The sequence below is a fragment of the Rattus rattus genome, chromosome 6, assembly GCF_011064425.1.
Source record: "Rattus rattus isolate New Zealand chromosome 6, Rrattus_CSIRO_v1, whole genome shotgun sequence".
In the NCBI taxonomy this organism is placed as follows: Eukaryota; Metazoa; Chordata; class Mammalia; order Rodentia; family Muridae; genus Rattus; species Rattus rattus.
Window position 1 is genome coordinate 59073927 of NC_046159.1, and position 12507 is coordinate 59086433.

Consider the following 12507-nt stretch of genomic DNA (forward strand, 5'->3'; position numbering starts at 1 on the left):
GAGAGAGAGAGAGAGAGAGAGAGAGAGAGAGAGAGAGAGAAGCACTACTAAAAGAACAGCAGTATCTGCCCCCCCAGGGATTCCTTTACCCCCACCTCCCACCTCTGCCAGCATGGTTCTTGGTTTCAACTGTAAACTCTCAAGGGACATTTTATATTCCAACCATAACCCAAGGCAAAAGGAGGTTTTACTTCACATGGTTCTCTATTTCCATCCCATCCCTCTGGACTTGGTTGACGATCTCCAAAAGATACGGAATTGGAAACCATAACCTTGTGACTTCCTTTTTACAGATGAGAAGCCCTTTGCTGTAGAAGATACTTACTTGCTGTGCCCAGCACCAATCTTAAAAGAAGTTGGCATGTAAGTTTTCATCAGCCACAGAGACCTATAGCCAGACCGGAAGAGGGAGGGGGATAGGGGTTAAGCGACATATTTCTTCTTTATCATTGTGGAACCTCTCTCCAGATTCTGCCAGTGACCATGGTATAGCAAACCAGGCACCAAGCGGTTTGAATCTCTCTTCATTCTCCTCCTCCAATGTTCACAGTGAATAAGACTCCCATCTAAGCTAGCTAAAAGGATTTGAATAACTTGCTCAGGGTCACATAGCAGCCAGTGGGAGAGCCTGAGCTCAAGCTGGAGTCTGCTGACTCAGTCCCAACCACATTTCTAGAAAGTTCTCACACGCATTACTCCACCCTGTCATCATCTGCGTCCTGGAAAGTGACTGTTATCTGTTCCTTCAAAACAAGGAGACTCAGAAAGGCAAAGTAAGCGCTGTGGCTGCTTCATGACCGTCACCATCACCCTCAGTCCTCTGCAGAGTCTCAGTCGTTCACCCACATTCCCTGAACTCACATACAGGGACCCTCTCATGGTGCCATTAAAATTGGAGCTGTCAGGAGAGTCAGCACCCTGAGTTACAACAGGACTATATGGGGCCCAGGGAGCCCAGATGATTTCAGAACAGGAAAGAGCCTCCTCAGAACCATGCCTGGCAGCCTGGAGATGGCCTCCAGGGAAAACACTAAAGCTCTGACTGAGCATCTACAGTCGGCCTGTGACACTGGGGCCTGCTCTTATCTCGGTGGGACCTCACAGACAGAAGCCAGGAGAAGACAGTCCAGTCTGTCCACAGCTATACCTCCGTGAGTCTAACAGGGAGGCAAAGGACTGCCCCACCAGACCCTGAGCCCATATTACTAAGAGCTGAGCATGTGGCTTACAGTTTGTCCAATTCACCCCTATTGACTTGGATGGCTCTTGAAAAGGCTTTATCTATCAGGCTTTGGTGACACATGCCTTTATTCTAGCACTTGGGAGGCAGAGGCTGTCAGAGTTCAAGACCAGCCTGGTGTCCAGAGCTAAGTTCTAGGACAGCCAGTGCTACACAGAAAAACCTTGTCTTTAAAAAAAAAAAGGAAAGGGAAAGAAATGATGAGAGAAAGAAAGGAAGGAAGGAAGGAAGGGAGGAAGGAAGGAAGGAAGGAAGGAAAGAAAGAAAGAAAGAAGGAAAGAAAGCTTTATCTTATCATGAGGTATAACAAACAGGTTAAATAAAGGCAGGCTGTGTTTGCCCCTGTAATCCAAAGTTAATGTCCTGTCTTGACACATTAAGGGAGCATATCCCAGCATCTCTTGGATGCCACAGGTGGTGGCCCTGAGACTGCTTCACGGGGAAGTGGACAAGCTCTGTCTGGCTCTCGGTCTGCTGTTCACAGCACACAGGCTAAGTGCCTCTGGTTCTCTTGTTGCAGGAAGGCTGCACTGCAGGTCAGCATGAATGACGGCCTGTCCTTCATCTCCAGCTCCGTCATCATCACCACCACACACTGTGTAAGTCACAACCTTCCAGCTCATTGCTCATTACCATTTTCAAATGTCCTCCCCAAACCCCAGGCTCCTCCAACGTCAACCATGGAAGGTCTTCTGGGCCTTTGTTCTGCCCACCCAGCCCTGATACAGCTGGGTCAGGGTGTGCTTCCCTGTGAAGTGTACCAGGGATGCTGTGCCAGGTTCTCTGTTTCTGGCGTTGAGGAGGAGCTCTGGTGGTCTCGGCCTGTCCAGATGATTCAATTGGCTGTAGTGAGGGTGAGCCCCTCGGCCAGCTACACCAGGAGAGGGTAGACAGGAAAGCATTAGATAACATAGAAAACATGTCTTGAAGAGCTTTGGGGGTTTTCATTTGTTTGTTTTGTTTTTTAAGAAAGCAGGAAATGGTTACCAGTTCAAGAAAGGTATAGATTTATAGAAAACCTATTATTTAAGGATGGGGAAATGGAAACTTGTTTATGTGATTGTGGAAATAATCTAGGGCAGTGGTTCTCAACCTGTGGGTCATGACCCCTTTGGGAGTCAAACAGTTCTGTCACAGGGGTCACCTAAGACCATCGTAAAACACAGATGTTTACATTACCGTTTATAACAGTACCAAAATTTCAGTTATGAAGTAGCAATGAAAATAATTTTACACTGGGGAGTCACGGCACATGAGGAACTAAAGGGTCACAGCATTAGGAAGGTTAAAGACCACTGCCTTAGGGGAAAACAAAATGGATGAAGGCAGAGAGAGGCTGAAGGGGCCTTGCACTGGTGGCTAGCCTCTGCTGGCTCCTACCACATGGATCCCTCCTGTCAGGAAGTTTTCATTCTGGCTACCCCTAAAGTCACCTCAGAGCCTGTTTTGTTTTAAAATGTGATGACCAATAAATCAAAAATATGGGTTTAAAAGAGAGGGAGTGTGTGTGCGTGCCAGCTTCACCTCATACTATGCTGGGTGCACCTGAGCCTCATGTTGGTGACCCCAAGGCATTCTGAGGAGGTGATTCAGAGAAGGGAGGACTTGACTGGGAACACCTGGGCCTGTGAAGTCCCTTCTGACTAGTGTCACTGTCTCAGAGCTCAGCCTATCTGGGCTGGGGCTCAGCTCACTCATCTAAAGAATCCGTTTCCTAATGGTTGTGTTTCGAGCACTACCTGTATTTGGATATTTTCTTTTGTTGACTAAGTGCTTGTTCTCCACTAGCTCTTCTTTACAATGGGGGTGGTTAGTGAGTATATTTACAAAGGTTGTTCCTGGTTAGCCACTGAAAAGCATGTGGATAGAACTCTTTACAAATTGGTATCATGCCCTTAGTATTGTCATGGGTAGATGGGAGATAGCAGTTGTGCCCTGAGGCCAAACAAAGCAAAAATGTTTTACCTTGTAAATGCACAGGAAGCTGAGTTTCATGGTGGACATGACTATTCTTCCTAATACCTCCTTATAAGCATTCTCCATTCCGTGTGGGTAATAACCCAGCATAACTAGAATAGACAATGGAAAAGGTTCACCTGACCCAAACAACTAAGGCTGTCATAGAGGAGTATCACTACTTAGAAATGGTCTTTGCTCAGACATCTGGTCAACCATCCTTTCTAGATACCTAAGCATTACACTACCAAATTTGACAGCTGTGTAGGAGCAGTAAAATGCCTTCAACTGTTCATCCTTCCAGTCTCATAGTGCTCTAGCAGTGTGGGCCCGTACGTCTGACCACACCACAGACAAACAGTTACTGCTATTGAATCCATAAGGGCAAGGGAGGTTGGAAAGTGAATAGTCTTTGGGTCAAGCTCGAGGTATGAAAATACAAGGCTACAAACTTAAACCAGAGTCTCTGAAGAAGAAATGGTGGCCTTACCAATGTGCTGCAGAGTTTGAGTAATTCCCCAGAAAGGCCCACTGTATCTCACTCCAGCTTCCATTTGCTCCTCAAATTACCTCTGTGTGAATATGACACCCAGTCTCCTGTTCAACAGACTCTTGATTAAAATCACCTCCGAATAAACTCCTTTTCTCTTGAGATGATTCTATTAGTCTATAAGAAAACTCCTGTCACCCTAAGATTTGACATACAAGTCCATTTGTTCACCTATTCAATAAAGTCAGTGATCACAAGATGTTCCCTCCTGCCACTTAGGACGTCTCAGTAGACAGAGGGTGGGGGCTACACAGTAGACAGAAGAAATGATTCCGAACTATATTAAAAATAATGTATGTGATAGGGAAAAACTAAGAGGGTTTGGTCCTGCCTCAGTGAGTGGGCTCCAGTATAAACCTGCAGCATTGCAGTAGAGCCCTGGATAGTGAGGAAGTTAACTGTGAGGCCATGGGAGGGGCGAGGAGGGTAGAAGTTTCTGACTCCAAATCCCTAATGTTAAGACCCTGAGGCATCTGAGGTAAATGGGAAGGGTATCGGTGGGCTAGATGAGGACAGCAGCAGTCAGTGGGGTGGCCAGGTGGGGGATGAGCTTGGGCTTTGGAGGAGGGGAGTTGCAAGATCTGACTTGCATTTGACAGCTCCCTCTGTGGGCAGTTGGCGAGAGATAGGAGCAGTTTGACTGTGGAAGAGGTTCTGTGTTGAACCAGTGGCTGAGGAGTTTCCTGAAACATTGGATATGAAACTTGTAGTATCCCCAAGAGCCAGACCTTGTATCTGAAAGGATGGCATGACCACAAGCTGGCAGGAAAAAAAATCTGAGGAGGAGGAGACCTGGGGGTGAGGAGAAATTAGGACATCACTTTGCTGGTTACTGTTTGTATAGCCATGTCTAGTCATGTACTTCTGTTTTCTTTTCTTTAATATTTATTTATTTATTATATAAGTACACTGTAGCTGTCTCAGGCACACCAGGAGAGAGTATCAGATCTCATTACAGATGGTTGTGAGCCACCATGTGGTTGCTGGGAATTAACTCAGGACCTCTGGAAGAACTGTCTGTGCTCTTAACAACTGAGCCATCTCTCCAGCCCCATACTTCTGTTTTCTAACCAAGAAAAAGAAGACACTAAGAGTTTTCATTACTGACACCATTGTGAACATTAAACAAATGATCTCTGCACCATGCAGAAGGCCTGGCCCTTAGTCAGCACTCAATAAGTGTTTATGATAGAAGCTTAAACAAAACTTTTGAAGGAGCTGGGTGTGACAGTGCGTGCCTGTAATCCCAGCCCTTTGGAGGCTTAGGCAGTAGGATCTTCAATTCAGTGTCAACCTAAGCTACAATCAGTTAGTTTGAACTAACTGATTCTCTAGATAACCGGGTTCCCTGTCCTGGGTCCCATAGCAACGGAGGGACTCTGATGAAAAGACACGACCATGGTGTTCACACTACCGCTCAGCCATACTTCAGTGGTTAGAGGGAGACAAACAAGATGGCCAAAAAAAAAAAAAAATCTCTCAGTTCAAACACAGAGCCCTGGTCCCCACCAGGCCCCAAGCTGAAACTCTAATTAAACACTGAAACTTCCTGGGGCAAAGCAGAGAGGTCCTGTGAAAGGAGGAAGGCGTGGCCATCCAGAGGTGACTTGAAATCTCAGGCTGGTGTTTGTCCAGAGGATGTGGTTTTTAGATTAGAAATGATCCCTGGGGCCTAAGCAAAGGGTTAGTCCTGCCTGTGCCAATCCCAGCCTGCCCAGTCCGTCACCTGGAAACAAAACTCATTTTAAAATATGAAGCTAAGACTTTTCTCGCTTTATTTGATGCCCATTTGGACGAGTGTGTCCCAAGGTTCCAAGAGCCACGGTGAATAACTGCTACCCTGGCCAGAAGTAGAAATTCCATGCAGATTTATAGGACAGAGATTTTTTTCCACTTAAGCACTAAAAGATTCCTATACTCAGGGTAAACTTTGCAGAGTTGCCTGGCTATAGAAAGTGTTAGGATTCAATCCCCTTTCCCCAGCATTTCCTTCCCAGACTGTAGCCTAGGGCTGAGAACTATCTCCGATTTGGTACAGTACAAAGCCAGTCAATTTTAGGACCTTGAGGAGCTTTCCTTGAAGATTATCTTCCTTTAAATAAATATTTTGCAAATCTATCATGTTTTACCCAAAGAAGACAGAATTCAGGAAGTTGTTCAACTAGCGTTTCTTAAACAGCTACTGAGTATCCGGTAACTTGTGAACAATCTGCAAACCTGCTGTTGGAGGGAGGAGCCCACCAGGCTGAAGAATGTGTAAATATGAACATCGAGGCTGGCGATAACTCAGCCAGTGCCTGAGCTTGATCTCAAACCACCTAAGAAAATAGCCAGGCACGGTAGCACGAACCCCAGGATGGGGAGATTGGGACAGGCAGACCCTTGGGCTCACTCACAGCTTGGCCTACTTAGAGAGTTCCGAGTACCTCCAATGAAAGCCACTTTCAAAAAGAAAAAGCAGACAGCACCTGAGAAATGGCACCAGAGGGTGTCTTCTGGGCTCCGTCATGCCCACACAGATGTACACAAAGAGAATGGCTTGTATGAATCAAGTATAGCATCTGTAAGATTTCAGAGAGGAGAGGGCCAAAAAGAGCCATGAACTGTCTGTGGAGGAGGCAATGCCACAGAGGCGACCTTAAAAGTGAAAATTACAGGGGCGTAGTGGGCAGAGGCTCTGCCCAGAGAAGACAGCCTTTGCAAGGGCTCAGGACCCCTGGCAGAGCCTGAATTGTGAGCTTCTCCCCTCCACTTCTGTTTCCATGCCCACTGCCTTCTGATTGAGGCCATTGCCCAGCTTTGCAACTGCTCCTCTCCCATGACATGTACCCACACTTGGTGCTGTCACCCAGTAAGTGACATGATGCTAGGCTCTCATTGCTGATTGACTGTGAGCTCTGAGTGAGGGTTTGTTTGCATTTCCTATAGGATTGTAAAAATCACAGTCTTCAAAGAAAGGAAGGGAACATAAGGTTATAGCTAAGGTTACGTCTAACTAACCACTAAATAAATGGATAATATGATTCCATTTTCTCCTTAATTTATGTGGGAAAAGGCCTAGCTGCATCCAATAATTAATAATTTAAAAAACCCATGTGATGTCACTGGTCAGATAAATTCTTTCTCTCTTTTTTTAACGAAGATAAACATTCAGTGATCTCCGGCGTGAGGCATCAAAGCAAGAAACCCTGGGTATTGTAGGCGTGGCATGAGTACTGTGGGTACAGAATAATGGAGGATTAATTCAGGCTCTTGAATCAGAAGCCTTAGCCTCAAAGTCAGGCGTGGCGATGCACACCTGTTATTCTAGCCCTGGTGAGACTGAGGCCATAGGACAGGACTTCAAGATCATTCTCCACTACATTGTGAGTTCAAGGCCATTTTACACTATATGTTTTAAAAAATAAACAAGAAGCCATGCCCACCACTGTGGAGGGCAGGCAATCTTGCTGATCTCAGACCTCACATTACAGGGCTCTAATTGGAAGAATGGTATTGCTTAAAGGGACTGGAAGCCTCAGTCCTCTATCAATGAATGATGGCCTCATTAGCCTCTTGATACATCTCTCTGTCCCTTACAGAATCTGCACATCTCTCATGGCGGCTACCCCTCTCCCCAATAAACGGCCTCTTAATGGCTGTTAGGATCAGGGAGGAAAAACTTTGAACATGTTGTTTCCATGGTAACCAGGGGGCAGGAAAGCAATACATCAAGTTTATTAATAAATCAAATGAGGCTGGGCTGCAGTCTTTTGGTCTTCTGTTGCTACTTTTGGCATTACCACTCGGAATAATATAAGCCTTATTCTGAGCATGGGAACTTTCTGGAAGCATGCTACACTTCACACCTCAGGTGTCTCTGCCACACTTCACACCTCAGGTGTCTCTGCCACACTTCACACCTCAGGTGTCTCTGCCACACTTCACACCTCAGGTGTCTCTGCCACACTTCACACCTCAGGTGTCTCTGCCACACTTCACACCTCAGGTGCCTCTGCCACACTTCACACCTCAGGTGTCTCTGCCACACTTCACACCTCAGGTGTCTCTGCCACACTTCACACCTCAGGTGTCTCTGCCACACTTCACACCTCAGGTGCCTCTGCTACACTTCACCTTTAGGACACTGCTCCCTTTCCGTGGATATGCTGCAGCTTCCACCTGGTACTCCAAGAATTTTTATTAATTTTTCTTTTTAAAGTTATTTTTATTAGTTACTTATGAATGTGGAGGGAGGGGCATATGTAAGCCAGAGGATGATTACTTTTGAGAGATGGTTCTCTCTTTCTACCATATTTGTCCCAAGATCAGACTCAGGTGACCAGGCTTGGTAGCAAGTGTCTCGACCTGCAGAGGCATCTTCTTGGCACTCCCCCCAATTCTTAATCATTTTATCCTGAATCCAGACTGTTCTTCACAACTCTTGGTATTTTTCTATTAATATACATTTGAATGAGTGTGTGTGAGTGTGTGTGTGTGTGTGTGTGTGTGTGTGAGAGAGAGAGAGAGAGAGAGAGAGAGAGAGAGAGAAAGAAACTGGGAAATATCTTCAATGCCTCACCCCCTGTAAAGAATTATCTGCCTCAAAATGTCCATAGTACAATGGTTGGAAAAGTCTAAGAGTCAGGGTTAGCCCAGGAATCTACATTTTTAAAAAGCTAGCCAAGTCCATCTTAACCAGAAGGCTCTTACCTTCATATCTGCCTAACTCTTACTTTGCCATCCAAAGTTTATCAAGAGAAGAGCCACTAAAATCCATTTAAGAAATAGGAGTTCTTCTCCTGACTCACACCTAGTCCATAAGTCCTTGGCTTCCCATGCTAAGCCTGAACTGTGTGTCCCATTTAGGGTCCTCTTACTGATATAAATGTAGTAGTTTGCCTGAGGGGCGCAATCTGTCTTGCTGAGGTTGGTCAGAAAGGAGTGTGCCAAACAGAGGCCATGGTGGCTGCAGGTATGGGCTTCAGAAAGGGCAGGGACCACCACCCAGCAATGCCTGGGGAGTTCTGTCCAGTGCCACCTCCTAGGCCCATTGCCTGTGGCGATTCAGATCTGTTACCAACAGAGTTAAAGGAACCTGGGAGCACACCGATGGAGTTGGTTTCATGGTCAGACAGCTCTCTAGGTAAACAGATGCCTCGCATGGTCACCATTGCCAAAACTGCTTCAGTTTCACCAGCAGGGTAGGGAGTGAGTCCAGTAACCCGGGCTGCAAGGCAAGCTTGTCTTCCAACATAATAAAAAAAAAATGCTGGTGCGCCCTTCGGAGTGCGAATCAGAAAAGACAATTTTTCTTGTGTTTTCCAAGGTCAAGTAAACAGTCTATCCATCAAAACATTCACCAAAATCTGCCTTTCTGATGAATAAATCGTATTGCAGCTACCAACACAGGGCCTCCTGGTGAGGGAACTTAATCCAGGGAGGAGGCTGTCACAGCAAATGAAACCAGAGATACGCATTGGGGCCAGTGTGTATGAAACCAGTGCAGTGGACAGGTGGTCAGAGACTTGGAGCAATAGCCAGCCCCTGCCCTTCAGAAGCTGTGACACAAATGCTCTGGTGGGAAAGACACCCCAAAGGTAAATATTGTACAATTTGGGGTACAGTAGAACATAGGACCTGCAAAGTCCCCCATTCGTCCTAAAGACTAGAAGTTTCCACTTCTTTACAGTTTTAGATGAATTAGCACAAACATCTGGAGTTACTTTCCAGCCTCTCAGTGGTCTTCCTGCAAAGTCAAGCTAGACAGCTTCTTCCAGAAACACTAGGAGAACATCAAAACATGTAGGCAGCTTGCCTATGAGTAACTTTCACTCCAGTCAGAGGCTCCCCAAATCCAATACCCCTGCAGGCGGGAGGCCCTTATACACTCCAAAGAACGTAAGACCAGGGCACAAGCTCTGGCTTCCCCTCCAGGTTTCTACAGCGTAACACCTTGCCTCTTGCCCACCCCTCTCCCATGCCCAACCCTCTCCTTAAACTTCACATCGCATGGAAGAGTAGAGGAACTCTGCACTGGACGGGTGTCGTAGAGAGGGACCTTGAGAGGTCCTCTGTGAGAATGTGGAGTCTGGGCCAATGGAAGCCACAGAAAACAAGTACAGGGCATCCCTGTGGAAGTAAGCCCCTGCCTTTGAGTAAACTGCAACCAAGGGCGTTAATGTGAGGGCACAGCTTTGTGCCCCTTGTCATTCATGGCAGAGTAAGTGTCCGTCCATGCTCCACAACTTAGCTGAAGTAGCTTAGTGCCAAGAGTGACCGGTATGCAGCCCGAGACATAAACGGATGGGTCCTAGGGCTTCATCCTCAGCCTTGAAGAAAGGACAGCCAGTTACATGTTTTCGTTAGCTGTAATCATAGGTGGTGTGTCCTCTAAAGTGAATGGGTTGTGGAAACAGGGAGGAATTGCTTAGAGAGGATAATAAAGCTAAGTGTGGCCATGGATCAAATGAGTCTGTTGCCATCAGATACTGCCGTGTGATGTTAGACCTAGGTGCTCTTGCACTTGGCTCTGATCTCTGTGGGACTGGCTTGGTGATGGTTTCTGAGGACGCTGTGACTTCTGGTCCAGTAACAGAGTGTGGTCCCTAAAACTAAGGAGGAGATGAAAGATAACTCTCCATTTGAGATTGGTGTTAAGGGTCAAGGGTGTTCTTTAGAGTAAGCCCAGAGACGCTGGAGGCGAGAGAAATCGTAGCATAGATAGTACTGTGTAGAACATGGAATGGGAACCCATTAGTCTGGGGCCACAGCTGGCACAGAGAGAAAGGGCCACTCTAAAGCAGGTGTGGAGATGCAAGGATTGGACAGGGTGAGAGGCAGCTGCTGGCTGGCTTTTAAAAGGCCTCGGTCAGTGCCTGGCTCAGGTGGGAGAGGTCTCGAACTCGGTTCTACTCAAGCACAGGTATCTGGCAGCTTGGCCGAGATTGGCATCAGATCGGTGACTGGGCTGGCAAACCTTACAGACTCCCTCCCCAGCTTAGAGTCTGTCATTGTGGATCTGTGTGCATGCGAGCTGAGAAGGGTAAACTCAGCCCTCCAGAGTGTAATGGATGAGCTTGGCTTGGGCATTTAGGAAATAAATTTGAGAGACCTTTGTTGTTGATGTTGGAGGGGGCTCCCCTGTGAAATGCAGGTCAGCCAACCTCCACTCCATATAATTGAGGTCATATTTCAGCCAGACTGCTCCAAGCACACCTTCTTGTTTCCAGGTATGCCACCTGCAAGGCATCACTTCTCGCCACTCAGCCATCCCCGGAGAGCCACACAGAATTCGAATCTTTGTTTGGTTAAGCGATGTTCAGGGTTTTTTGTTGTTGTTGTTGTTGTTACTTTAATAATATACCTGTGGTCTGGTGCACCATCACCAGCAAGGGTAGAGAACCACAGGAACACGAGAGTGCAGAGCTTGAATCTCAAATACTGCTTACAAACTGAAATCAAAGGCGCTTCCCAGTGCCTCTGTTTTGATAACCCTCAGATGCATAAAAATATTTTTAAGATGTTTTGAAGGACTCCTGCTGGTTTATTTTTCTTGGATAGTTGAGTGATCAACTCTTCAATATTTTATCTCTTAAGTATTTTAAAGAATGTTTGCCCTGAGTTTGAAATTTCCTTGTTTTGAGAGTTGAAGAGAGGGGGAAAAAAATGGTTTTCTGAAGCTATGCTTTGGAAAACGCCGAGATACCCCATGGCAAATGGTAGAGATGCGAGTTGGATCCAATAGTCTATGAACAGAGTGGGTGTGTTGGGACACGCTCAGCCATCGGGAGACACAGAATGACAGCTTACACAATCACACCACTTAACTCCCTGCTGTTGACACTGAGACACACATCCCGTAAAACACGGAGACGAACAAAGGTGGAAGCGAAAATGTGAGAAAAGTTATATTGAGCAAAAAGAAAAAGAAAACCAGTGTAGCTATTTAATAGAAGGTAGCTCAAACCTTATAGCAAAAAGGAGGAGGAGGAGGAGGAGGAGGAGGAGGAGGAGGAGGAGGAGGAGAGGAGGAGGAGGTCATGTGAGGAGCATACATATTACTGTCATGAAGACAGGCCTGGTGTGCGTAGGAGCAAATAATCCAGAAGTTACATGAATCTGATCTACACACAATGGCACACCCATGACACATGGGACTTTTATAAACCCACTGTTATCTCCTGTTCAGAGGAGATTTATGTACATCCCTCAGTAATCAGTAATAGGTCAACAACCATAAACTAATAAACATATATAAATTATTTGAATAATACAGTTTTTTAAAAAGCTGCTGACAGATTATGGATCCAGGACAAAGCCCCAACTAGTGATTAGACTTTGTAGGGTTGTCTGAGATGAGAGATTAAATGATCAGAAATGTATCGCTTTGGTCAGAAGACATACACTGTTCCCCCACATTTTAACACCTCTGAGATTAAGATGATTCTGTTAATCAATAAAGCACCATGATTTAGTGGGCAAAGGTTTTCTTAAATGGACCATAAAATAATGAAGCCTTCTAGAATGAGCGACTGTCAGTCTGGTGGATAGTTTCTATTCACCTGTATTGTAAATGAAAGAAGTTGCAAAAATTAAAATGTGCTTAAAAACCTTCTGCTCAGTCACTTCCTCTGTGCCACTCATATCCTGGAATGAAAAAGTTAAATATCTATAGCAAATTGAGTTATCAACAAGTTTTTAAAATCTTGTGTGCTTCCAAATTCAAAACACACATCACAGTAATATATGAGCCAATGTGAGCTAAGAAACACTTAGAACT

General features: G+C 45.8%; 1 protein-coding gene across 1 annotated transcript in view; it reads left to right on the forward strand.

Annotated features, from left to right (window-relative positions):
• Antxr1 (ANTXR cell adhesion molecule 1) overlaps nucleotides 1–12507 on the forward strand; it is a 194949-nt gene that overhangs the window by 90896 nt on the left and 91546 nt on the right. Inside the window, exons 11-12 of the mRNA XM_032906154.1 lie at nucleotides 294–363; nucleotides 1761–1839. Of these exons, the coding sequence (XP_032762045.1) occupies nucleotides 294–363; nucleotides 1761–1839 (149 nt within the window). The remainder of the gene's footprint in view (nucleotides 1–293; nucleotides 364–1760; nucleotides 1840–12507) is intronic.